General features: G+C 44.4%; 2 protein-coding genes across 39 annotated transcripts in view; one reads left to right on the top strand and one right to left on the bottom strand.

Annotated features, from left to right (window-relative positions):
• Positions 1-11: 11 nt before the first annotated feature.
• Rad52 (RAD52 homolog, DNA repair protein) lies at positions 12-22823 on the top strand. 14 transcript variants are annotated; one of them, XM_063258614.1, is made up of 14 exons: positions 15-152; positions 2555-2590; positions 6426-6533; positions 7609-7717; positions 8632-8733; positions 9396-9489; positions 9628-9695; positions 11824-11942; positions 13021-13096; positions 19582-19775; positions 19949-20097; positions 21183-21266; positions 21823-22026; positions 22458-22823. In XM_063258614.1, the coding sequence occupies exons 4-14, from the start codon at positions 7634-7636 to the stop codon at positions 22517-22519; spliced, it is 1236 nt and encodes a 411-aa protein (XP_063114684.1). In that variant the 5' UTR covers positions 15-152; positions 2555-2590; positions 6426-6533; positions 7609-7633; the 3' UTR covers positions 22520-22823. The 14 variants fall into 14 exon arrangements, with proteins under 14 accessions (XP_004999900.2, XP_063114684.1, XP_003461819.3 ...); XM_063258621.1 differs by having other exon boundaries at positions 21-152; positions 7609-7691; XM_063258619.1 differs by having other exon boundaries at positions 134-152; positions 2558-2590.
• Positions 16161-27463, bottom strand: part of Wnk1 (WNK lysine deficient protein kinase 1) — a 135589-nt gene continuing 124286 nt past the window's right edge. For 17 of the 25 annotated variants that reach the window (XM_063258594.1, XM_063258586.1, XM_063258589.1 and 14 more), the window contains one exon: positions 24257-27162. In XM_063258594.1, coding sequence (XP_063114664.1) covers positions 26830-27162 — 333 coding nt within the window. In that variant the 3' untranslated portion in view covers positions 24257-26829. Of the gene's footprint in view, positions 21260-24256; positions 27163-27463 lie in introns of those variants that run through there. The other 8 variants (XM_063258587.1, XM_063258592.1, XM_063258599.1 and 5 more) reach the window with 2 other exon arrangements.

Genomic DNA, 27463 nt, shown 5'->3' with positions numbered 1-27463 from the left:
CATTGCAGAGCGCCCTCGCTTCTTGACCTTCTTCCCAGAGTCCCTTGCGTTTCCCTCCTTGTCTCCCCTGGGCCGCGTCTATCTAAGCGCCCTTCCGCTGGGCTACCGCCTGCCCCGAGCTCCCTGCGTGCACCGCGCGCCGCTCGGTGCGGGTAAGTGCGGGAGGGGCTGGTCCTGTTGGGGTGGCACCGGCGGGAGTGTTGGGGGGCGGGTGTGCAGCGTGGCGTCGGTCGGATTAGGATTCGAGCGACTGGGTGAAGGGTGGAGCTCGTCAGGTGTGGCTCAGCCTAGGGCTGGGTCCAGTGGCCGGTACTGGATCACTCATGCAGTGTCGCAGGTACCAGGCTCCGGGCTCGGCCACAGTTTGGTAAGGAAGGGACGGGGACACGCGTAGCGCGTGGACCAGGCCCCTGCCTGGCCGAGGACGTCGGCGGGTGCACACTAGTGCGGCTCCCGGGCTCAGCGTGAGTCAGTGCTGTTTGTTGACAGGAAATGGCAGTAAATGGATGCGGTTGGAAGGGGTGGGTGGAGATGAATCTATTGGTTTACAAGGAATTTCTTATGTTTAATTTAGTCGTGTAAAAAGCCTTTGAAAAATGAGATAACTCACCTTCTTAAAGTGTACACTTTTAAAGTGTTTTAGTATATTCACAAGGTTGTTACAAACATCACAATTTGCACCACCCTAAAAAAGAAACCCTGATGCCTGTTAACAGCTAGCACTCATACCGGTTGCACCCAGCACATGCTGCTACTTATTATCTATGAATTTACCTTCTCTCCATATGTGATATAAGTGGAATCATATTTCTCTGTTTCGTTTATGTAGAATAGTATTGTAGTATGTATCAGGGTTCCGTTCTCTTTTAAGACGAAATAATAGTCTGTATTACGTGGATACATACCACGTTTTGATTGTTAGTCGATGGACAGTGATGACTCTGTAGAACTTTTAAAGATATATTCGCCCACAATTTGCAGTCTGAGGCAGAACCGTTTTAAAACTGAGTTCTTAGAAACCTTCATTTAACTCTGGGATTGAGTCAGGTATCTCAGTGGCCACAGGTCTGTATCTTTTAGGGCTGTTTGTCTGTTAAAGTCTTCTATTCTCAGTTCACCCATCATACCATTCATAGCAGGGATGTTGGTGAGCAGATCTCAGGAAGGGAGACACTGCCATATTGGATGCACCTTCTTTTCCACGAAGGGCAGCATGCATTAGCAGCCCAGTGGTTTTAGCAGCCGGTTTTCTGGCAGCAGCCTAAGTGTGCTGAAACCTGTTACCCTGTTACAGCAACTGGGTGTTGTCAGAGAGGAGTGCCTGTAATTATCCGTGGGAGAGAGGTTTTACCTAAAAATACTACAGTCCATTCTCCTTACTCAGGTTCTGTATTTGTAAATTTAGATATTCACTGACATTTATTTATAACCTCCAAACCAGTACTCTTGGCCCCTTTTAGGGTTTCAGTGTACAAGGCTGTATTTGAGTTCTCAATGTGCATGCTCTCAGCTGATGTCAAACATGGGTGTGGCTTGCCGTCTTTGTGGCCAAACTTCCTGAGCCTCTTGCAGTATTTACTATAGTATTATCGTTTTGTGCTTTTTCTGGTTCACTGTTTAAAATGTTCTTCTAGAACAGTGCTGAAATTCTGTCTCCTTGTGGAGTGCAGGAAGGCTTTGATGTGCTTTACAGGGAAAAGATGAGGGTTTCACCCCCGCCCCCTTTGGCTTTTTGAGACAGGGTCTCACTATAGAGTTTAGGCTGGACTTGAACTGTCTTTGTAGCCCAGGCTGGTCTTGAACTGGCCACGAGCCTCCTGCCTCAGCCTCCGAAATGCTGGGGTTACAGGTGTATACCACCATACCTGGCTAAAATGATTCTTTTTGATGAGCATTCTTTGGGCATGAGTTAGAGTGCTGTTGGTTATGTGTTCATAGGAACACACATAAAACATTCTATCCAGCAACCCTGTGTTTCCCTGGAGGAGTGGTTTAATATTCACTATTTCAGTGTGTTCACAGTGGCACTTAGACCGTAACGACTGTGAATAATGAGAACTGACATGATAATCAATAGAATTATTCAGGGCAGGCTTAGTATGAATATTTTTCAGTGTATGCAGTGTTTAATTTTTTTCACTGCAGGTGTTCATTTAATTCCACAATGACAGTTCTAGGGAGGAGTTCAGAGAAGACCAAAATGCTCTTCAGCAGATACAGGGCTGTGCTAAGTGCTTGGGGATTTATGGGAGTGCCTGGCTCTTCCTTCTCGAACGGTGGAGGCTGATAGTACAGCAGAAAGTACAGTGTCATGCACGCTTCGGAGTGTGTCTCAGATGCTGGAGGGACATTGAGAGCAGTGATGGTGAACCTCTAGAGCTTTCAGCGATACAGGCAGCTCACTGAGGCATGTGTGCCTTGGGTTCGCCGCTTCTGATTTAGAGTGTGGCGAGGTACAGAAGGATTTAAACAAATGCTATTTTGAGATTTATGTTTTGCTTTTAATTTAACAATTTTTTTCTACCGTTGCTAATTTTTTTTTCTTTTCCCCTAGTAGCGGGGATTGCTTTCAGGACCTCATGCATACTAGGTAAGCACTGTGGTACTGAGCTATACCCTGGCCCTTTACTTTTTATTTTTTTTTTTAATCTTTTTTTGAGATAGGGTCTCTCTCTGCATTTTAGGCTGGCCTTGGGCTCACTTTGTAGCCCAGGCTGGTCTCAGACTTGCAAGAAGCCTCCTGCCTCAGCCTCTTTGAGTGCTGGGATTACAGGTGTGCACCACCATGCCCAGCTGTACTTTTTATTTTGAACAGGTTTTTTTTTTTTTGGTACCGGGGATTGGACTCATGACCTCATACTTGCCAGGCAGGCGCTTATGCCACTGAGCTAAATCCCCAGCCCTACTTTTTATTTTGAAACAAGTTCTCTAGATGTTGCCTAGGCTGGCTATGACTTGTGATTCTCCTGTCACATTCTTCTGAGTACCTGGGATTACAGGTGTGTGCCACCATGCATGGATGTTGCTAATTTTATTTTATTTTTAAAGAAATATTACAGCAGTATGTACATAAATGAAAATGAAAGAACCTTGATACCTCGTCCTACCCCTCAGGCTGCTCCTGGTCTTCATAGTAGAATCCCACCCATTTCGGAGTCTTGTCAGTGCTGCCTCCCGTAAGACCTGTCCAGAGCTGTCCTCTCTCAGCACTCCTGTTGTACAGTTGAGCCTTTATTGTTTTTTCTCTGGGCTACTGCAGTAGAGACTCCTAGCTGATCTCTTCCTCAGTTATTCACTGTCAATAGTGAACTTCCTGACTGTAATCTTTACATTCTCAGTTTAAAACTTCCCATCATGGGAACAGTGGCTCACACCTGTAATCCAGCTACTCAGGGGGCTGAGGCAGGAGGATCACGAGTTCAGGGCCAGTCTGGGCAACTTAGCAAAACCCTGTCTCAAAATAAAAAGGGCTATGGCTATAGCTCAGTGGTAGAGTGCTCCTGGTTTTGGTTGCCAGGATTGGAAAAAAAATTTTTTTTCATTGTTCTCTCATGGCTTACAAAATAGAGTTTCAAGCTTTTTAAGGAGGTGGCTTATATTACCTTTTGTGATTATGCCCTGTTTTTTTTTTTTTTTTTTTGATACGGGGCTTGAACTTGTGACGTTGCCCTTACCAGTCAGGTGCTTACACCATCAGTTAAATCCCCATCCCCTGTTTTGTTTTTAATAAAGATGAGAAGAGCCTGATGGTGGCCCATGCCTACAGTCTCAGCACTTGAGAGGCTGAGGCAGAAGGATTGCTGCAAGTTTGAGGCCAGCCAGGGGTACATAGCGAGTTCAAGGCCAACCTGGAGTACATAGCCAGACCCTGTCTTAAAAAACTAAAAATAAATAATAAAGACGAGGAGAGTAACAGGGAAATTTCCTCACATAATATACTCATTCCTTGTACTCCACCCTTCCTCCTTTTTCCACAATAACTAGATTTGCTTTTAGGTGATGAGGAAATGGGCAAGGATAAAGACATTTTTGCAATCTTGTTTACCTTCTTAGTGTCTGGAATTCATCCATGTCTTGTTCAGCCTCACCAGCCTCATTTAGGCTGTTTATCCAGCATCCCCAAAAGTCGTCTCGGTCACATTTTGTGTATCCGAGGGAAATATCAGAAGAATTCTTGGTTCTATGGTAGATGCATGAACAGAAGAACATGGTGATGTCATAGGGGCCTGGTGGCACCAAAGGTGTCTCTGCACTCAAAGCAAAAACACTACTAGAAAGGGGGGAAAAAATGAATTTGAATATATCAGAATGTGGAACTTCTCATCAGGGACAGTGCTGAGAAGGTGAGCAGATAAACACAGATGTTCACGGACAAAGAACTGGTATCCAAGATGCCTGAAGAACTGGCAGAGCTCAAGCCCTGGAACTGGTCCCCTGCCGCCTCAGCCTCTGGCCCGCGCGTGTGGCGGCGTCACCCCCTTTTCCAGGAGTGGCTGCCGCAGCGTGTCTCCTGCCGAGCGTGTGTGAGTGTGAGGTTGCTTCCCATCCTTGTCAGTCTCGGTGACATCTTTAGTTTTAGTTATTCTGATAGATGTACAGTGGTCAGTCAGTATGATTTTAGTTTTAGTCCTTAATTACTAATACCAAGCATTTTTTCCTGTGTGTCTTGATATTCCTGAGTTTTCCTTTGTGAAATATCTTATCAAACCCTATGCTTACTTTAAGATGGATTGTCTTTTTTTCTTATTGAGTGGTTGGCATTTAAAGAATGCATTAAAGAATCTTTTTTTGTTGTGAGTGGGCAGAGAGGCCATTCTTGGGACCAAAAGGCATTCTGAGTTAGGCCACTCTGAGGTCTGCAGTGGCCAGAGGGAGTTGGTCATCTGACAAATGAAGATCCCAAGAGCCGAGCCATCTTCCAAGTGTGGGGTTTTGTTGAGCATTCATCACACTCCCATCAGGACAAGGGGGAGCACGCTCTCAGCATAAGCCGGAGGTGGAGACCCACAGTGCAGGGTCTTTCTCCCACCTGGCCAGTGCCAGGAGAGCGTGGGAGGGGGCGCCCAGTGGTCAGCGATCATGGGACAGCACTGGAGCTCGCAGTCTGGAGACCTATACGGCCGGGAGCTAATGGCAGCCACCGATGGTCATGGCAGTCTCAGAGCTCCAGTGTCAGCTCTGCAAAGAGCGGTGCCCAGGCAGAGTCACCAGCAAGGACCCAGGAGACCGAGCCAAAGCACCTGACAGCTTCATCTTTTAAGGAATGGGCAGTTTGATACAAATGATGTGCTAATCCTGCAATGGTGTACAAATAACACATGCTAATCCCACGGTGCAGAATACATCTTTCTCTATGGTAAAAATAGATTTTTTAAGAAAACATTTTTATCCGTTTTCTAAGAGGGTTCACGAGATAAAAGCTTTTTGGCACACAGGTCGCATGGCTGTCACACTAATGGTCACCACCCAAGTTATCATGCAGGCCCACAGGGCTCGTGTGGGAGGGAGGAATGGGGTTTGTGGCTGTGGTGTGGAGAGGCCTGCTTACACTGCCCAGCCTTCTCTCCAGTTCACTGGGGCTGGGTGTGTGGCAGGTCCTTTCCGGGGCACATGAGTAGAAGTGATCCTACCACTGTGGGGCTCAGGCAGGGTGGCCCAGCATGACTCCCTCAGCTCCCCCAGCCCTGCCCTGATGATCTCGGAGGCCGCCTGTGCTGGCCCCTGTAGCTGTAAGAGAGAAGGCCACTGCACTGCAATTGGCCTGACCTGACCGAGACACTCTTGTCACTGAGCTAAGCTGTTCTGTCTTTCCTCCTTTTGCAAAAGGGGATCAGCTACTTGTGGGAGATTTTTCTGAGGAGAATTCTGTTTTCTTGGACTCCATGAACTTGCATAGTCAAGTGGTTTGGCTCTCAGACGTGACCATGTAGTGGAATCACTTGGTGGGTTCATGAAATGCAGGTTACTGGGCCCTACTCCCGGGTTTCTGATTCAGCAGGTGTGGGCTGGGCCTGGGAATTTGCATTTCTAGTAGATTCTTGAGCGACGCTGCTGCTGCTTACTCAGGGTCCAGACAGGCTTTGTGCCATTCTGTTTTTCCTGAATGTTTGCGGTCTTCTGTGTTGTCATTCTTTGCTCTTTAGTTGCTTGCTTTCTATTAGTCTTTTCCCTCCAGCTACCTTGTTAGCTCCTAGAAAATGGTTCAGTTCCCGTAGCTTACATTTAGGTGTGAGCCCCTGTGGTCCATCACATTACTCACATCACATTACAATAGGTAGGTTTTAAAGATATAACTCATTACTCATTTATACCCTGATGTTTATTGACATGATTGATAAAAATTATGTATATTTAAGGTGTACAGTATGGTTGATCTGATGTATGTTCACTATGGTTTTTTTTTTTTTTTTTTTTTTTTGAGACAGAGTCTTACTATGCAGTTCAGGCTGACCTTGAACTCACTGTGTATCCCAGGCTGGTCTCGAACTCACGGCAGTCCTCCTGCTTCAGCCTCCTGATTGCTGGAATTACAGGTGTGCGCCACCATGTCTGGCTTGTATGTTCGTTATGAAATGGTTACCACAATCAAGGTGCTTGCCACAACCTGCACCTAACGTAGTTACTCTATTAGGTAGTAGTAACTTGTTTGCTTTTCTTTAGAGTGCATTTGTGTCACTTTAATTTTTTAAAATTGTGTTGCAGTTCACAACTGTGGCACAGCACAAAGGATGAAAGATTATTCAGAGTCAGTGTCCAATTCAGACTCCTAAGAAGGGCTGGAAGGGGCGTCCTTAAATGACACCCTGAAACGTGAGAGTCTCATAAGGACCATCCTGAACTGGAACCTCTGTGGCTTTTACTGCTAGAACAAGGAAGCAAGGGTAAAGGACAAAGGAAGGATGTCAGTGCAGAAATTCAGGGAAGGCAAATGGGGAGGACAGGAGGAGGACAGGCTAAGCTCAGGGTGGTCTGTTACATGGCTGACCTTAGGCTCAGTCCAGTAAATCGGAGTATGAGGGCCAGAGCATTCATTCCTAAAGTTTTGATACTGCTGTGACTTATGGCCCTGTAGGCTATCTTTTATTGTTATCATTATTTTTGGAGACAGGGTCTCTCTGTATTTCAGGCCAGCTCTGAACTCACTATATCTTCTAGGCTGGCCTTGAAACCAATGCAATCCTCATGCCTCAGCCTCCCAAGTACTGGGATTATAGCCATGTGCTACCACACTTACTTAGCTCTCAGCTATTTTTTAATTGCTAGCAAATTTAAGTGCATTCTGGGAACTTTTGGGCATTTGACCCTAATGTCCCTTTCCTCTCAATATTCATTTCATACATACCTCTGGCCAATGCCTCCACACAATTATAAATATAAACCATTCTCACTGTGAAAATCACTTTTAAGAAGCACCATCACTGAGGCACATATCACCAGAAGGCAAGAGCAGATGCTGTAGGGTTTTCAGTGACTTCAGATGGTAGCTTACCCCTGACTTTGAAGGACAGAAAGTACCTTAGAGGCTCTTGCACATGAGCCTTCTGGATTTTCAGTAGAGGCGCTTGTCTTTTGCCTTTAGCAGTCTCTGAGGTCTTTTTAACCTTTTAGTTATACAGAGGTCAACCAGAACACCATGTCTGGGACTGAGGAAGCTATTCTTAGAGGCGGAGATGGCTACCGTCCTGCTGGAGGTAACTCTGTGCTGTGCTTCGGGCAGGTAACTGAGTTCTGCATCTCTGCAAAGAACGGGGTTACAGTGAGTGGTCTGCGGACAGGTACCTCTCACGTGGAAGCTATTTATTGTACTTTTCCTTGTTTGCATCATTTGGGTGGTCTTTGATGAACGCTGAGTAAAATTTGAAATTTTTAGGGGATTACCTTTCCGTGTAAGTTTATTAATAGCACAAAACTTTATCGTTTATATGATACAGAATTCAAAACAAAGCAGGCTATGAGTGACAGGTTTTCCAGTTTCCCTATCATTCCCATCAGGGTGCCATCCAGTTCTGTCTCTGGGACCCCACATTCCTGGGGTCTTGTTCTTTGAGAGGTGTCCTGTTTGTTGAAGTAAGGATGGTACAGCCGTTAATTCAGTGGCCCTCAAAACGTGGTTCTAGGGCCCCTGGGGGTTCACAAGATCTTTTCAGTGTCCATGAACGTGAAATATCCCTAATATCACTAAGATCGTTTGCCTTTCCACACTGATTCTGTCCCTGATACCCAGTGGAGTTTTACGGGGGCTACATACCCATGATGGTGTCACTCTTCTGGTGGCCGATGAAAGGGGGCCTTAAGTTCTATGTGCTTGTTCCTAACATGGGTTGGGCTAATCTGGATTTACAAGCTCTGGGATTCTTGCTACTTCTTAAAAACATTTTTAACTACTATATAAAAGTCCAGTTAAGGTGGACCATGCGGTTTATTTTTTTGGTGTGTTTTTTAGGCGTTAGGGAGGAGCCCAGGGCCTTGCACATGCTAGGCAGGTTCCCGACTGAGCAGGGAGCTGCCAGCTCCTGTGCGGTGTTTTGATCCGCATGGACGTCATGTACTTCACACTTGTTAAGAGTAGAAAGGGGAGCTGCTGGAGGCCCTGGTGGAAATGCTAGTGTGATTCTCCCTGCTGGATTACAGTGCCAGTATACTGCAGAAGAGTACCAGGCCATCCAGAGCGCCCTGCGGCAGAGGCTGGGCCCGGAGTACATCAGCAGCCGCATGGCCGGAGGAGGCCAGAAGGTATGCGGGTCCCAACTTGGCTGTCACCAGCCACCTGTGAGTCCTTAGGACTCAGGAGGGTCTTGTTCTCAGCTACTGGCTGTTTCCTTGTGCCTGGGGGCGGGCTCTGGACTTCTTTGTCCTCTGAAGTGGCCCAGGCTTCATCTTGAGGCTCCCATAATGGTCCTGTTAGAATCCTCCCGCCACTTTTTGAAAATGTGCCCTTTGCCATTTGCTTCTAATTTTACCAGCTACCTTCTCCTTCTCCTTTTCCTCTTCCTCTTTCTTCCCCATTTCTCTTCTTTCTTTTCGTGGTGCTGAGGCTGGAATCTAGGCCCGCTTTCATGCTGTGAGCAGGCCCTGTACCCCTGAGCTGCAGCTCTGGCCCCTGCCTTAGATTTCCGTATGTTGTTGATTTTTCATAGAATATGTTAAGTAGAGATTTTTTAGAAATTCTTGGTTTTGGAAATGGGAGTAGATAGCTTTCTCCTGAGGCCACTTCTTCCCCTCAGACAGGCCATTACTCTGGCTAGTTGTGTCCAGAAGATCTTTGAAATATATTTATTGGGAATTTCCTTGGAATTGAACAGTTTCGTCAGAACATAGAAAGAATGAAAGGAGTGAATTGTAGTGGTATTTAAATCTGCCAAGGAATTTTAACATAGCTTTAGAACTTTTCCTAGGTGTGTTACATTGAGGGCCATCGGGTCATTAATCTGGCCAACGAGATGTTTGGGTACAATGGCTGGGCTCACTCCATCACACAGCAGAACGTGGGTGAGTATGTGGCTGCGTTGTGGCTGCCCCACGGCCTGCTTCGGTGGTTGGCTGAGTGCGTGAGTGCGTGGACTGTGTGGGTAGGGACGGGAAGGCAGGGATCACCGCCTTCAACCTGAAACTTCTCTACACTTCCAGACTTCATTGACCTCAACAACGGCAAGTTCTACGTGGGAGTCTGTGCATTTGTGAAGGTGCAGCTGAAGGTGAGGGTGACGGAGCAGAGCTGCCACCAGGGAGGCGTGGTGGCGACAGGGAGGGATGACTCTGGCCCCTGGCCTAGCCTGAGTGGAGAGCAGAGTCTCAGCTAGGGTCCCAAGAATGGTGGCATCATGTGCTCCCTTGAAAGAATTTTGAAAAGTTCTGTCCTCTGCATGTTTTTAAGTTAACATCTTTGTAGTCACAAAAGGTCTGTTTTTTGGTACCGAAAATCGAACTCACGACCTCATGCCTGGCAATCAGGTGCTGTGCTGCTGAGCCGTCTCCCTAGGCCAAAGGGTATATTCTTTAATATCGTGTAAAATTTGACATTTTGAAATGAAAGCATTCCTTTTTTTAAAAGAAAAACCTGAGCACTCACTTTGGTCTCAAATTCACAAACCTCTGCATCCGAGTAGCTGGGATTAGCGGTGTGTGCTGTGCACCCAGCTTACGTTTGTTTTTAATGTTTTGAGATGAGGTCTTGCTGTATAGTCCGCCTGGCCTGGAACTCACTGTGTAGCCCAGGCTGGTCTCCAGTTTGCAAGTCTGGGATCAACCTGGGCAACATAGCAAAATAAAATTCTGAAAAGGGGCTGGGCCAGGTGTGGTGGCACATGTGTGCAATTCCAGCACCCAGGAGGCTGAGACAGGAGACAGGAGAGTTTGAGGCCAGCCTGAGACCCTTTCTCAAAAAAACCCCAGACCCCTCTGGAAAAGTGGGGGTTGGGATATAGCTTACTGTTCCCTGAATTCAATCCCAGTACCCCCAAAACAAAAAAAAATTTTGGAGGAAAAAACTTCCAGTGACTGTTTTTCCTCCACTTCATGATTGGGGTGAAACCAGGGTTTCCTGCATGTTAGGCAAGCACTTTACCACTGAGCTACATCCACAACCATTCCAGTGACTTTATATATGTATATATACTTTAGACTGAGTATAGATTATATATATATATATATATATATATATATATATATATTTTTTTTTTTTTTTTTTTTTTTTTTTTTTTGTCTTTTTCCTTTTTATCGGTACCAGGGATCGAACTCACGACTGCCCGCTTGCAAGGCAGGCGTTTATGCCGCTGAGCTAAATCCCCAGCCCCTATATTTTGTTTTTTTGAGACAGGGTTTCACTATGCAGTTCAGGCTGGCTTTGAATTAGCCAGGACTGGCCTTGAACTTGTAGTGATCCTTTTGCAAGTTCCTGAGTCCTGGGATTACAGACCTGTGCCATCACACCTGGCTAAGACTTTAAAGATGAAAGATATCTTCTGGGTTGTGTGATGATAGTTATTGTTAACACAAGTGTCAAATAACTGTGTTTATGTTGAGGAGGTATCATAAATACATTAAAAAATAATTTTATTTTTGGTACTAGAAATTGAACTCAGGACTTTGAGCTTGCCAGGCAGACGCTGTGCCTGAGTGAGATCCCCAGGTCCAATCTGCTGAGATTTTAATACAAGTAAAATATATGAAAGATGCACATTTTAATGCAATAGATGGTGCTGGTTTTTCTTTTCCAGTTAATGTGTGTTCAGTTGACTATTATTTCTTAAGTCAGCATTTGTTAATTCTATTTGATATCTTAGTTGTATAAGTAGTACTGAAAGCTTTGATCATGTAAGTAGCTATGTTTTAACTTGATTCTTTTCTCGGAATGTCTTTTCTCAGAAGTCAACAGTGCTATCATTAAACATTGTATTTCATTCTGTTAGCTGACAGTTGAAGCCAAGAAATGGTACTGGCTTATTACAAAGGGAAAGGATTTGCTATCCAGTGAGAAGCCAGTAGATGCACACTTCCAGTTGTGTTTCCTTGGTCTTCTAGCGCTATTTATCCCGTTGGGTAACACACCGCAGAGAGACGTGGGGTGGGTCAGAGGGTGCCTTTCCTGTGTCGTGGGGATGGGGAAGGGAGACAGTCTGCCATTTAGAGCCCAGGCACATTCCAAGCAGATCAGGTCTTGGAAACAGCTCAGGACACTGATGTCTCACAGGTGTGTGAGCCACGTCCCCGTCAGCGTGGCTCCGAGTCCTTTGGGCCCACGGTGAGCACTGCTTGAGGAAAGGCAGGGCAGCCAGGACAGGACGGCAGCTTTTCATGTTAGCTCCGGCTCCTTCCCCACCCCAGGACGGCTCCTACCATGAAGACGTAGGCTATGGAGTTAGCGAGGGCCTCAAGTCAAAGGCTCTGTCCCTGGAGAAGGCCCGGAAGGAGGCGGTGACAGACGGCCTGAAGCGGGCGCTCAGGTAAGCTGGGGCTGGGGCTGCGCCAGCCTCTGTCCAGCTCCCGGTTCACGGCGCTGTTTGGAAGAGGTCGTCATTCGTGTGGATCAGAGATCGGAATAGCACAGGCAGGTGCCCCTCGCCCTCCCCTTGAGCCTGTGCGCTGTTAAGATCTCTAAGAGTTCAAGGCCAGCCTGAACTGAACTGCACAGTGACGACCTGTCTCAAGAAGACAAGAGAAAAAGAAAAAAAGAAATTACACTGTTTTAGATTATATAACCTTAGAGAAGGAACAAAATACACCTCGATGTAATGAATGACTGAGTGCTGTTGTGTTTCATGTTTCCCAGTGTTTATGGTGAGGACTGTTTTCAGGAATAAATGGTAGAACACTGAACAAACGTTCAAGCTGCGAACTTTGGCAGGTGTACTGCCTAACGGTCACTTCTGATATGAATGAGTCTGGCCCAGTCCGTGCCAGTTCTCCTGGCGTGGACTCCTGTGTAAGTTGGGGACTTAATGTGTTCTCTATGCTGTGTTGATTTCCCTACGCCTCAGAGATATGTCCTGTAGACCTTTCCAGGATATGGTGATGATTGTCTTTCTCTTACTGTAACATATCTAGGATAAAGCAGCCCCTGGAGAGAAAAGTTTATTTTAGCTCACAATTGGGAGGTTTTAGTTCAGGGGTCATGGTGAGCCCGTCAGGGTGGTGTGCGTGTGGCACAGGGCCCTGCTCATCTCCTGCCCTGGTGTAGGCAGGAGAGAGGGCCCAGCGCCTTCTGTTTTCTTCCAGAGCACGCAGCCAGCGACAGACCTCTTAGGAGGTCCAGACACTGCCCCTGAGGGCCAGGCCTTTCTGTCAGGGTTTGGCTGGTGGGCTGTGTCCCTGAGGGCTTTGTGGGTCGTGATCTTTGCTTCATACTTAGAATGCAGCCCAGTGCAGGAACATAGCAAATGCCTGGTCATCAGAGAATGCATATCATGGCCCATGTCCTCTGCTGCCATTGAGAAATAACCTAAACCAGGTTGTAGTTCTGTTCTCTGATGTTCAAGCCTGGCAGTTCTTAAGCCTGCTTTGCTTTTTCTCCCTTACCTCTAGAAGTTTTGGGAATGCACTTGGAAACTGCATTCTGGACAAAGACTATCTGAGGTCGCTGAATAAGCTTCCACGCCAGGTATGTTAGAAATGGGTGAACAGGGTGATGATACTGCAAACTCTCGTTTCACAGATTATTTGAGGGATGGAGGAGAAGGGACCCTCGCTCTTGACAGGGTTTGGGATGTTTATTTCAGACTGTGAATGTTAGTGCCGGCAGGCATCATCATTCCGTTTTAAGAGTAGAAACCAAGCCTGTCTCGTGTGGAGAACTGGGGCTGGGAGTGGTCTACGAATCCTCAGACCAAGGACACGGGCCTCCCCTCGGCCCCAGTGCCACCTCCACCATACTTGGAATCTTCCAAGGAAGCCTCAGGTTGCTCTTTGCTCTGCCCTCCACCTGCAGTGCAGATCCCCCTTGTGGCACTGAGGGGCGGCACCCCCAGAGCACACTTGGCCTGCTCCATTTGCCTAGTGGAGCGCCAGTGTTTCTTCTCCGGCTCCTCTGAGGCCCTCACCATGCTGCCACCCAGGCAACATCGCCTGTCTTTTTCCCTTGGCAGCGGTGTGTGCATCTGTCAAAATTCCGTATGTGTTTTTAGAATCATTATTGGAGTCCTTTTGCTATTCTTAATGTTTTTTGCATCTGTGTTTCCAAAGGATATTATCTACAGGTGTCTTTTTTTTTTCATTTTTTTTGTGGTAAAAAACAAAATTTATTGTTTTTAGTGTATGGTTGAACAGTGTTGAGTATATTCATCATTGTAAAACTCACCTCCACAACTTCTACATCTTGAAAAAACAAACTTCTTTCCCCCCTCCTTCCCCCCCTCCTTCCCCCAGTCTTTTGGTTTTTTTTTTTTTTTTTTTTTGTCTTTTTCATTTTTATCGGTACCGGGGATCGAACTCACAACCGCCTGCTTGTAAGGCAGGTGCTTATGCCGCTGAGCTAAACCCCCAGCCCCCCTCCCCCCAGTTTTAATAACTGCTATTTATTGTCTGTCTGTGTGAGCTGGACAGTTTGAGTGCCTACCTCATAAACTACATACTGTTTTTGCACTTGGGTTATTTCACTTAGCATTAATGCTTCACGATTCAAGCCAGGCATAGTGGTGCAGGCCTGGAATCCCAGCACTTGGGAGATCGAGGCCAGCCTGGGCTACAAAGTGAGTTTAAGGTCACCCTGAACTGCAAAGCAAAACCAAGTCTCAAAAAGACAAAAAACAAACAAACAAACAAACAAACAAACCCCAAAACAACAGCCACCAACCAACCAAACAAAAAAGCTTGGAGATTCAAATGTGGAAGTGTAAGTTGGAATTTCCTTCTTTGTTAGAGCCGAATGTTATTTTATGTGTATATCTTGTTTCTTAAATCCACCCATCTCTTTTTTTTTTTGTACCGGGCATCTAACTCACGACCTTGCACTTGCCAGGCAGGTGTTTATGCCACAGATCTTATCCCCAGCCCTATCCACCGATCTTAATACCTTTGGCTATGGGAAAAATGCTGCTATGAACATAGACATGTAAATACCTCAGGAGGCCTGACGTTTAGTCCTGGATAGAACTTAGGAGTGCGATTGCCGCATCATATGGTAATTGTTTTATTTGTGGATGGTACTGGGAGTTGAACCCATGGCCTCATGCAAGCTAGGTAAGCACACTGCCACTGAGCTACATCCCTACCACTTTATTCATTTTGAGAAAAGGTCTTGCCAGGCTGGCCTTGAACTTACGATCTAAGTACTTTGGATTTCAGGCATGTGCCACTGCACCCCACTTTTTATTTTTATTTTTTTTAATTTTAGTTAAGGAGAAAAAAAGAAAAGCAGAGAAAGGGTACAAGTTATACAGATTTACAGAAAAAAATAAACAGTAGGAAATCACTAGTTAATGGATTACATATTGTCATCTTAGAAATAATTGTTCAAGTTACAAAATTAAAGCTTATAAAGTGGACATTCCAACAGTGAGACTGCAAACAGTTCTGTTCAATGATCCAACAAAACTCAGTAATATCATTATCTATCTTATACACTTAAATATACATGCAGTTATATCATTTAGAGCACTTTCTTTTCCTCTCTTTTGTACAATGACAATTACACATTTTGGGTTTTGTTGCTCCCACAGTTCTTATTACTTTTTTGGAAGAGAGTAGAACCAAATGTGACATAACAGAACAGAGTCAGTCAAATCAAAGGGTGGACATAATAGATAATGTAAAAGCATAATACAAGGTGATCAACAATGGTTACCATAATGCCTCCCGCTATCTCTAATAGAGTTGCATGTATCATTGGTTATAATAAAATTGAACAAAACAGTAAAGAACAAAACCAGTAAAGAACATTGGAGACATTATAGGTCTTCAAAAATAGATAATAGTCAACCAGAATGGGCGTCATAATGAATCCCACTATCTTCACAGCTGTTGCCTAAACTTTCGAACCTGGTACTATCAAGCAAAACAGAATAGAGGAACATCAGTCAAAACAAGATGGTGAGAGCAATACATGGCTTTAAATCAAGATAATGGAGAGTCAAAGTGGGTTACTATAATATATCCTGCTATTTTTAAATTTATTTTTCCCTTAATTAAAAGGATGAAAATAAAAAAGTAAATAATAAAATGGAGATTGAGATAAAAGAGGGCATAACAGCAAAACAGCGCAGATCAAACCTAGCCATTTAAGCAAAATAGTGTTTCACCACAAGATAATCCCGACATAAAAGTAGTTACCATATTGTCTCTTTCCTTGAAATCTTTGAGTATAACTTCATATACTGTAGCATCAAATATATCAAAACAATGTAAAACCACTTAAGAGAATGACAGTATTACAGGGTATTTAGAATCAACCAACAGAAAATGAACAATGGTTTCTGTATAATCTCCTTGTCTATAAAAGTTTTTGCTTATACTAGTATATATAATAAAATCCAATAAGATACAACCTATTTAGACCATTGGAGACAGAAGAACAAAAGCTTGATGAGACTTCAAAACAAGATGATACTAACAGTATTACCTATGAAGACGTCATTTTCTCCAAAATAGCTGTTCCTGTCATCCAATCTTCTCTGCCTCATTTCTGTTGAGCTCTTTTTCTGTCATTAGTTGTCAGTTTGTCTTCTTCATTTTGTTTTCTGCTCCGTTCATTGTGGCCTCTCTGCCACTATTTCTGGATTCTTTGTATTTTTCTTTTTTAGAATATCCTGCAGTATTCTCTGTAGAGTTGAATTGGTGGTTGTATTCTCCTAGTTCCTCTTTATCCTGGAAGCACCTTGTTTTTCCATCAATTTCCAGGGATAGTTGTGCAGGATATCTCAATCTTGGCTGGAGATTATTATCTTTCAAAGCTTGAATTATTCCCCCCCCCTTCGTGATTTGATGGTTTGTGCTGAGAAGTCTGCTGTAATTCTGATGGGTGTTCCCTTGTAAGTGATCTGTTTCTTGTCTCTGACGGCTTTTAATATTCTGTTCTTGTATTGGATTTCTGGAATTTTGATTATTATATGCCTGGGTGTAGCTCTGTTAGGGTTGTAGGTAGCTGGGGTCCTGTATGCCTCATACATCTGAGTATCTTTACCTTTTGCTAAATTAGGAAAATTCTCCTGGATTATTTCTGTGAGTAGCTTTTGTAGTTCATTTGTTTGTGTCCCTACTTCTTCTTTTATGTTCTTAATTCTTAAGTTATAGATCCTCTTATCATCTTCTAGTCTTTGTATTATTGCTGTTTGTTTCTTTGTTATTTTTAAGAAGTTTTTCATTTCATGCTCCCATATTACAAATCTGCCCTCCAGTTCAGATAATCTGTCCTTAGTTTCTTTCAAGCTGTTATGCCAGCTTTCAATAGAGTTTTTAGTTTCCTGGTAATCTCTTTGAACCTGCTTCACGTATTCTATGCTTTCTCTATTTTCTCCATCAAACAATTCTCCCCTCTTTTTCTGTTCTTCCATTCCACCATCTGTTTTTTCTTGGGTGGTGCTTAGCATTTCTCTAACTATTCTGCTTCTGTCTAGCTTCAGGTCATTAATAACTTCATTCCTGAACTTGTCTATGAGGCTCTGGACATAGCACTTTATATCTATTGGTACTGTGTCTGCTGTTGCCTCTTTCTCAGGATTGGGGGCCGAGGACCCTTTCTTGTTGCTCCCTCTTACCATATTCCTTGTTCCTTATATATGCAAGTGTATATAGGAGGCCTAGCCTCCTTCCTTGTTGGCCGCAGTCTGATTGAATTGCGCCGGCTAGGTGTTCCCGCCCACCGCAGCGCACCAGGGAGTTGCAGACCAGGCAGCCTATGCGGGGCCCGCCCCTCCAAGTCACCTTCAGGCGCTGGGATCTGGGTTGTGCTAGCCTACTGGGTCTCAGCCAGCAGCGTCATGTAGGCTAGGCACTGCTCACCAATCCCACTTGAGAGGGGGATACATGACTGAAGTCACTGCAGCGCCCTGTTCACGCAAGTCTGCCCGGTCCCAGAATGTCCTCTGTTGGAGTCTCCTAGACCGTGGAAGAGTCCCAGTTTCTCTCACTCACCGCAGGTCAATGCACAGCTCCCTGCCCGTCCTGCTTACAACTCCGTTCACCGATTCCCGTTCTCAGAGCTTTTGTGCGTCTCTCTCCCTGCCGAGCCGATGTAGACGCAGCAGCGGGAAACCCAAATCGCGGCTTCCAATGGTGTGGGCTCCAGCTTCCACACTGAGGCTTTTCTGTTCCTGTTATAGCACCAGGATTGCATTCCCAGTTGGTTTCTCTCAGCCCAGTTCGTTCTTGGGTCATCAGGGCATATCTCCACTTGCTTATGATTCCTTACTTCGCACCATTCCTGAATTCTAAGCTAGGTCTTTCAGCGAGCCTCCGTAGCTGCTGCTATCTGTCCGCCATGTTCTCTGAAGTCCCCACTTTTTAATTTTTTAAAAATAACAGCCATCCAGAGCCACGGATTTAGCTCAGCAACATAAGCGCCTGCCTTGCGAGCATGCAGTTATGAGTTTGATTCCCGGTATCAGAAAACAAAACAAAACTAAATAACAGCCATCCTAATAGGTGTGACTTTATTATGGTTAGGGTACATCCTTATGATTAGTGCATAATTTCAGATTTCGGAGATTTTTCAAGCCCTCTGCCATTTTTACTGGGGTTATTTGATGTTTGTTGTTGGTTTCCAATAGTTCTTTAAATATTCTAGCTTTTAACCCCTTATCAGGTAACTCGATTTATAAATTTTTTTTTAACCCCTGGCGCCCCCCTATAAATATTTTTTTACATTCTGTAGATTGTCTTAGGTTTTTAAGTTTGATGTAGGTCATTCCCAGTACTTGGGAGGCTAGGGCAAGAGGATTGTCAACAAGTTCAAGACCAGTCTAGAGTACATAGCAAGACCCTGTGTCAGGAGACAGAAAGAAAAAGTGGGGAGGATGGGGAGGGGACAGAAAGAAAAAGATGGAAAGGGGAGAGGGAGGAGGAGACAGACAGGGAGAGAGGGGCAAACAGTCAAAAAGATGGAAGAAAGAAAAGTAGGAGAAAAATTTCCAAGTAAAATGTTGATAATGTCTTTTGGAGTTAAGAGAGAGGAGAGAGAAAGTTGTAAGAAAAGAGCAAAGTAGCTGTCCTCATCCCCTGGGAGGACGGATCCATAGCAGATAGCACAGTAGTGTGGGACACTGACGATGCAATGGGCTTGGCCCGGTTTTCTCAGGGCAGACTCTGATGCAGTGCTGGGAAGAACGGGTGAACATCAGAAGTTGAAAACCCAAGCTGCTTAACGATGCGCACATCAGGGATGTTTTGAAATTAAACTCGCTTGTTTTGTTTCTACTACTAAGGAAAATCATGTATTTGTTTGGACTATTAAATGCGTTCTTTGGAATCAAGGAATCTAAACTTTTTGTACTTTCATTCAGCATGTTTGTGAGTCATTCATGGTGCAACATTTTCACTATTATATAATTTTCTATCGGGGCTGGGAGTTTAGCTCAGCAGCACAAGTGCTTGCCTGGCAAGCATGAGGTCGTGAGTCTGCTGCTTAGTACCCCACCCCCCAAATTCTTCTTTTCTATTACAAGAGTATATAACTGTTTTTCCCTCCTGTCTTTAGCAGATACTTGGGTTTTTGGCTGCTGTTAGCATACTACTGGATCCCATATGCACTCATTTTTCGTAGGACTTAATGGATCAGAAGGTATATGTTTAGTTGTAGTAGACTCTTCCCGTTTCCTAGCGGGACTGTACTAGTTCACATTCCTCATAGCACTGTTAAGCCCCAGCCATGCCATGTTCTTGACAGCAACGATGGTGTCTTTTTCATTTTTTCTCAAAGCTCATTCCTACTTGTTTCAATGTAGACAAGCAATCCAACTATAATTTCCATTTTCAGATTATTGTTATAAAAATGTATTCCTCTCAGTCTCATATCCTGATAATTTCTCATGAGCATCAGTTTTCAGTGTCTTATGATGTTGGAGCAATGATTGTCACATTTGTTTTTTCAGGAATCTAAGTCTGTGGGGCGGGGAACAGAAAAGAATGGGAAAAGAAGCTTTTCTTTCTTCTTAGCTGCCTCTTGAAGTGGACTTAACTAAAGCAAAGAGACAGGACTTTGAACCATCTGTGGAGCAGGCAAGATACAACAGCTGTCGGCTGAATGTAGCTCTGGGACCCTCAAAACCGCAGGAGACCTCCCCTTGCAGAGCAAGCCACACGGGTGACCCCCACATGATGCTACAAGGAGATAAGGCCAGCAGCTCCCGGTACGGGGCCCAAGGTCCTTCCCTTCCTCCTCCTGCCCCTGCTATGCGGTTTAGGGTGCTGCCACTCCTGCCTTCAGAGCCAGCAAGTTGGTTTGTGTGCTTCCTCAGGACCTGTGTCTGTCATCATTAACCTGGTTCACTCAGGAACTCACCTTTTTGCTCTTGGGATGCAGAAGCCTGACCTTGTCCACTGTGGAGAGTGATGCCACTCACCAGCGGAAGCTTCGGCAAAAGCAGCTGCAGCAGCAGTTCCGGGAGCAGATGGAGAAGCAGCCGCAGGTCCAGACACTTGCTCCAGCTCCAGTTGAAAAGCAGAGTGAGGGTGAGAGGGGTGGCGCAGAGGCCTGGGAGGTGTGCTCTGCAGGAGCTCGGGAACAGGGTGGCCTAGTAGTCCTCTGCCAGTTACAGAGTGACTGGCTCCAGATGAGACTCAGCCAGTTACATGTGAATGGCTGAGTCCCAGAAGGTAGGAGGGGAGACCTGCCGTACAGTTTCCCGTCACGGAAGACAGTGGTCTTTTTTCAGGGAGGTCCATAGGCCTTGGCATAACCTTCTGTTCGTCTCTACGTTAGTAAGCCTTTGTTTCTGAGATGGCTTTGAACATAAGGACAAGTCGGTTTTGAGGAGAATAGGATCTTTTGGGATTAGCTACAAACTGTATAGTTTTTTTCAGGGTACATATTTAGTGGGAGTAGTAGATTGATCAGCAGTTGGGAGGAGATGTGAGTTACCCATAGAGGAAACAAAGCACTTGTCCCAGACCAAGGAGCTTTTGCCCATTTCTGTACAAATGATGGAGGGTTGAGAGGACATGCTTCGGGTTTGGATCGTTAGTATCCTCTCAGCACTGACAGGCTGAGACTCATGTTTAAACAAGAAGCAAACTTGCCGTCCTGGGCCTGCTGAGTTACGAGTGTTCAGCTTACGTCTGTTTCAGCAGTGCACAGGGGGCAGGTAGACTCCAGGGGACTCCCTCCGCCCTTATGAGACCATCATGGCTAAGCCTAGGCCACTGGGCTGGGTGGCTTGGCTTCTTTTTTTTTTTTTGTCTTTTTCATTTTTATTGGTACCAGGGATCGAACTCACGACTGCCTGCTTGCAAAGCAGGCGCTTATGCCGCTGAGCTAAATCCCCAGCCCCTTTTTTTTTTTGGGTGGCTTGGCTTCTAAGAAGCCTTCTGTTTTTGCTGGGAAAGAAGAAATGAACCCTTGCTTTTCCTGCTTGGGTGGGAAGGAACAGACACAGGTCTGATGGCAGCACTGGCATCCAGTTCCTTTACTGGCTCAAGCCCTGACCCCCTAGGCCTCTCTGCACTTCCGAGGCTGCTAAGAGAGGCAGACCAGTTTCTTTGGTTCCCTTTAGTTATTTAACTGATGACTTGTCTTTTCTCTCTTGTGTAAAACACAGCATCCCTTCCGGTCCCTCCTTTGACACACAGTTCTCCCATCAGTGCTGTCTCAGAACCACTCAAGGAGAAAGCCAGCCTTAAAGGTAAACGACAAAAAAAAAAAAAAAAAATCAGTAAACAGGGAACCCTTGGAAGTTACCATGTTGCATACTTTTGGTGCTCACAAAGGACATCTTAAAAATCATAAAAATGTTCATTTTTTGCTGAGCTCTGTGGTACCTGTCTGTAATCCCAAGTACTCAGGAGGGTGATGCAGGAGGGTCTCAAGTTTGAGACCAGCCCAGGCCTTTTAGTATGACCTCATCTCAAAAAATATAAAGGTCTGGGGATGATTATTAGAGTGCTTGGCTAGCGTATGTGAAGCCCTGGGTTCAATCCCTAGTAATGGGGGAGAAAAATTTAAGTTCTTAGCCCCATAAAGATTTAGACTGGGAAAAGACCCTAACATTGATTGATGGGGGTTGACCAACAGATGCACATCTTTAGCTCCTCTGTTGTCTCAGTGAAACATTTAGTTTATTTTTAAGAGGTGGAACAGAAATTGTAAGATGTTTTAAGACATGGAGTTTCTTAGACTCACTTTCCCAGTGCTGTGAGGACACTGTTGGCTAATGACACACTTCTCTGTGCTTTCTGCAGAGAATCCTGAAGACAGTTTTGAAATGTGGGACCTGACGCCAGACTTAGAGGACATCGTGAAGCCCTTGTCTAAACCAGAACCACCCCAGACCTCTGCCACCCCAACCCTGAACCACCAGATCCCACACAGCCTTCACTGCCAGAAGCCACAAGAAAAAGCTGGATCCTGGCATCAAGGTCACAGCACTAACCCGAATGTTTCAGGTAGCAGATGTGTGTTTAGGAACAAAAACTAAAGGAAGACCCTGGGCTTAATTCTGTGAATTTTAAAGGAAGGAGGACATCTCATTTTAAGAAATTGGACAGAATCGTTGCAATGCAGTAAGTAGGTTGAGGGCCAGAACATTTCCTTCAGGCTCCTGACTTGAGCTTCTACCCTCTTAAGCCTTAGGTAGTTGTAGGAAGCTGAGGAATGGCTGTGATGAGAGTTTTTCCTGCCAAAAGTAAGTCTGTCAGGACTGTGATGCTGCTTGGTCAGGGTTTAGCAGAGGGAGCTGTCCTCCTCCTGAGAATAGTTTTCATTCTTGGGTTCTTATCTCAAATAGGACCTACCAGTTCAGTGTAAAAATGATTAGCTGTTTACTCCATGCTTTAAAACCATGGCGGCTCTGCTTGAGCCATTTTATCTTCCACAGGAAACTATGAATCTCACAGGAAGAACCAGGACATGAAGAAAAGGAAACTGGATCCACCTTAACCCAAGGCTGTGGAGAGCATTGGACTCTGACAAATGGACTTTGGAAAACTTTTTTAGTCATGAAATTGTTCATCATTCTTGGAGAATGGATTTTATTTCCGAAGATATACCTTATTTCTGAACTTCATCAGAGGAACTATGACCTGTTGTAGACGAAGCTGAGCACTTCATATATAGCTTGTCATACACTGTAGGTGGGAGGCTACAGTCAGATGAAAGAGCTTTCCTTTGGCTCTTGAGGGCTTTCACTGTTTACTTCTAAGCTATTACATTAATAAAGATAGACACTTATAGGAACTGCCAATGGCTGCCTGCCCTCCCTCAGGCAATGTAAGTATCCTTCACCCTAAGCACCAGCTTCAATAGTTGCCCAAGTTAAACTCTTGAGCAGTCTCCCTTTGGGTGCCATAGTTTTAATGCTGCCCAGGGAATGAACAAGGGTACAGGGTGCTTATTACTACTTTGCAACTTTTTACAATAACCAAGGGTATAACCTCCATGTACTACCATAGTTTCCCACCCCTCCCCTAGGCACTTCTAAAGGGGAGTATCACTGTTATGAGTGTGCTTTGGGGCCACTGAGTAAAATAAGGCTTACCTGAACACAAGCACCACAGTACTGCAAAACCCAATCTGGTAACCGGAAAGGCTGCTAACAGCTAGCTGAGGGACAGACAGTGCATGCAGTATGGATGCACTAACGCTAATGACTTGGGTAGGACAGTATAAATTTCAATGGTATGCAACCGAAGGATGAGTTGTTTATTTCTGGTAAAAACTGGAACGCTAAACATGGATTGGAGGGGTACTTTATATCTCATTTTGGGTTCATGACATTACAATCTTGTATTCTTTCAAGACCACCGTTTTTTTCCAAACCAAAGAAACAATAGTCTAAGCTGAATGAAAAGGAGTTTTAAAAAAACAAATCCTTCTTAGCAAAATACAAAATAGCCACTTTTATTTCAGATGTCAAATGTGACATACTCTACCACAGACTGATCTTTCATGGTGTTTATGTTTTGTAATTCTCCCCACATAAATTTGTAAGTTTTCTCTTTCAAGTGCATTTTGAGCTGTGTAGTCTAATGCTGAAGCAATGACGTAACTTTTTGGATCTCAGACACACTTGTTGGAAGCTGTGAACCTGAGATGAGTGACTCTTAAAAGTACTAGAAAGCAGTCAGCCTTTTGTTCCCTTGGGAGATGAAGCAGCAGCAGCTTGCCCTGATTTCTCTTACTTCTAAAAGCCTGTATTTTGCCTAATGTCATGTAATTTGGTTTTCTTTGCTTGCTTCTTTCTTTCTTTGTCTGTCTGTCTTTTTGAGACAGGGTTTTACTACGCAGTTCAAGCTGGCCTTGAACTCACTTTGTAGCCCCGGCTGGCCTTGAATTTGCAGCAATCCTCCCGCCTCAGCCCTCCAACTGCTGGGATAACAGGCAGGGACCACCACCAGGCCTTACATTTTCATTTTGATACCCTTACCATTTTTCTCTGCAAAGCTAGTGAGCAGTAAAATCTTCCATTTAAGGCAAAACTGCTACTAAAAAAGTTCCTAGAGAAGAGGTGGGTGTGTAACTGTGTGGTACAGATCTTGTCTGGCCCTGGTTTGATTCCCAGCACAATTAAAAAAAAAGTTCTTAGGGAATTAGGAGTCCAGCTATAAATGGTGTACATCTTAAAACGAGCCAATGAGTACATGAAAAAGGTATTTGCTGGAAATGAAACTCAACAGCTCAACAAAAGCAAGTTTGGTTTATTTGAACGTTTCATTAAATAAGTCTACAAAGGTAAGAAACTGAAGCACAAAGCGCAGTCTTACAAGAAGCGCAACACCCAGAGTTAGTGCAAAATGTACAATTAACGGCTGCTGGGATACCCCAAGGTTTGACTTATTTTTTAAAACAGTGTACATTGTTAAATAATGTAAGGAAAACATTTATAATTCAGAAAGTTCTTGGTAATGTGGAAAAAGATACTGAAAATGTACTATTAACACAGAAATAACTTAAACAGTTCAGTAGCACTAGTTCGTTCCTCTAGGCTTCAGTTGTTTCATCCACAGGAGAGGATAAATCAACAGTAAACAAAACCAGTTCTTTGTGTGCGATTGAGAAGACCTCAAAATTATTAAACCAAAATAACAAAACAGTAACATGGTACATTTTGCTCCCTCATTCTTCTGGTAGAAAGTACTGTTTTGTTCACTGCAGGTGATCTTTTCTCATTTAGGTGGCACCTTCTTGGTTCTATCTGTCCCCTTCCCTTGCCATAAGAATGAATGGTAAGCAGAGAATAAATCAGTCAATACTTTTGAAGCAGGGCTTAAACCCCTGTCCTTTTCATTTCTACCTCCCAAAAATCTCCAGCATTCATTTTTATCTCTAGGGGCCTGGGCCAACCTAATAGTACAGGGCACATAAAGGAATGAACAGGATTCAGGTAGCCACCAGTTCTTTCTACCATGGTGACACCTGCAGTGTGCCATTGAGGTGGGTAAAGGCTGGAAAAATAGCAGTTTCCCAACTAAGAGTCAAGAGAAGCACTCAAGAATTTAAAGAGTTGTAGCTTCTTCCAAGAATAATGAGATCCCAAACTTAGCCAATTAGGATAGTATATTTGGAAAGCTCTTTAGAACTGCCTGTAACACTAGGCATAGCACTAAATAATACTGGTTGGTTGCAGTTATTATTTAAGGGGGGGGATGCATATGAAACTATTAGAACATTACTTACAAATCTGGAAATAGAGTGGCACAATGGATTATGAACCTGCAACCATTTGGATATGGAGGAAGTGGATAGGAATAAACCTTTCCTATAGTGCTTACTATTCAGAAGACGGTCCATTTCACACAGAATATAGCACCCCAAGCTGAGAAATGCATGGTGCACGTGCAACAAGAGGAAAGTAATCCAAACAGGTTCTCAGAGCAACTTTCTCCACCTGTGACACTTCACGATCGCGTTGCCCAACTTACAAAGCTAGCCTCCACCCTTTTCTCTCTGTTTCATTTCTTCTTGGTCTCATCTGTTCAAGCCCTGCTCAGATCAGTTATGACAGTCACTGGCCAGGCATCATGTATCTTCCAAACAAATCTGTTCCCCCACTCTTTAGACCTTCACTCAGCTAACACCTCCATCTTTTGAATTGTCCAATTTTGTTAACACCCCACCTCACTAGTCCTGAAATGGAACTTTCTGCTTTCAACCACGGATGCCAACTCAACTTCTCACCTTACTCATTTTACACCTGCTCTAGACGAAATTGTTGAATGTCTTAAAAAAAAAAATACTCTCAATTTCCCTTTGGCATATCCACTGTGGGGTCACATGGACCTAAGATTTCTTCCCATGTGCCTATGCTGATCTGGAGTCTGATAAATCAATGCTAATGGCAGAAGCAATATAAGTCCAAGGCACTAAAATATCCAGCAAGCAATACTGGGAGAACAGAAGTATTCAAGTACAGTAATTATACAATTTTACATTCACATTTATTTATCTAATACAATGGAAGTACAAAGAAAAAAGTTAAAGTGTCTCAATAGTAAAGGAGAGAGCTAGCTTTTTTGTGTGTGAACTTTTTAAACCTTTCATATTTTACTCTTAAAACTACTGTTGTCCAACAACATTATATATCACAGTGTTTCCACATCAAAACTGATGGCAAAAGTTACATGTCCGCAGGGAACGTAATTTTTCCCCCCTAATTGCTAATGCTGCAGTCAAAGCTGCTAATATCTTTTGCTTAAAGCACTATTGACCTATCATAAGAAAGGGTTGCAACCCCAGTCCCCTGGTATTTTCCACTGGGTTTTTAAAAGGGGGAGGGAATGGGGGTGATGGAGGACAGAGTAAAAGAGAACCCCGTTTTTTCATCTTACAGTCTTGAGTTTTTGAGGGAGTGAGGGATTTGGGTCATGTACCACCATTAAGAACTCTTGTAAATGTAATAGATGTGTTTTGGCTTTATACTGAGCTCTCCTATAACTTACTGATAACAAGATATTCTTTTATTCCTAGGCCGCAGTGATGGGTAAAGATAAACAGGAAAGCATAGTCTGAAGCTGCCCCTCCACAGGAAAGTTGCTCTCTCCTTGTCTCACTGCATTAAGTGGGGAGGGGGACAGGCAGATTCTCTATTCTGAGGGCTCAAAGTGGTATTAAAAACATTCCCTTCTGGCAAGAAATAACCAGTTAAATGCAGCACTAGTAGTTAGTATATAGGCTACTTCTCCATCCCCCACCCCCCAGTCCTCAGCATCCCATCTCTGGCTCCCAGATCTACTCAGTTAATGTCTCTAGGTCTAAGTGGTCCGCAGGTTGGAACCCGGCGGGTTGCTGATGGATTTCTGCAAATTGCTGATGTTGAAATTCTGCAAGGAAGCAGTTCCTACAGGCTGGAACTGACCAAGTGGCTGTGGTGCTGGGCCACCGGTCCCGCTCCACTGAGTGCCAAATGTGGTAGCTGGAAAACCGTACTGCTGTGGGGGGCACATAGATTTGGTGAAGTGACCTAGAGAGGTAGCTGATGCTGCAGAGATGGGGGCAGAGCCACCCAGGTTCGAGGTCATGGAGATGCACAGCTGCCCAGGTGCAGAAAACTTCCTTGCCATTCCAGGGCCCTGAGAACAAAACAACTATATTTAAAGTTTGGTGAAGGGTATAAGACCCATGGATGTGAAGTGCATGGTACTCAACACAATTCTAGAACTGAGACTGTGCTAATCTTATAGAGTATAGCAAAATACAACAATGTCTTTCATAATATTTACTAGTTCTATAATTAACATGTGGCAGTGAAAATAACTGCTCTGACTGGAAGGAGAAAGGTGCCATGTACATTTGTGTATACATGCAGTTCAGGACACTGAAGGAAATGAGAAGACAAACTCATCTGACCAATAAGGTGCTAAGGATTGAGGGAAGAAAAAGTAAAAG

This window comes from Cavia porcellus, unplaced genomic scaffold (genome assembly GCF_034190915.1).
Source record: "Cavia porcellus strain 051 isolate PalLab524CR breed Dunkin Hartley unplaced genomic scaffold, mCavPor4.1 scaffold_11, whole genome shotgun sequence".
NCBI classification, from domain to species: domain Eukaryota; kingdom Metazoa; phylum Chordata; class Mammalia; order Rodentia; family Caviidae; genus Cavia; species Cavia porcellus.
The sequence above is the reverse complement of the archived record's forward strand: the minus strand, read 5'-3'. Positions and strand labels throughout refer to the sequence as shown.

What these genes read in the sequence shown, in the direction of transcription:
- Rad52 (XM_063258613.1), top strand. An exon ending in CCTGATTGCTGGAATTACAG is followed by an intron (nt 6,534 to 7,608) that starts GTGTGCGCCACC and finishes TTAACCTTTTAG; the next exon opens with TTATACAGAGGTCAACCAGA. An exon ending in GGCCTGAAGCGGGCGCTCAG is followed by an intron (nt 11,943 to 13,020) that starts GTAAGCTGGGGC and finishes CCTTACCTCTAG; the next exon opens with AAGTTTTGGGAATGCACTTG.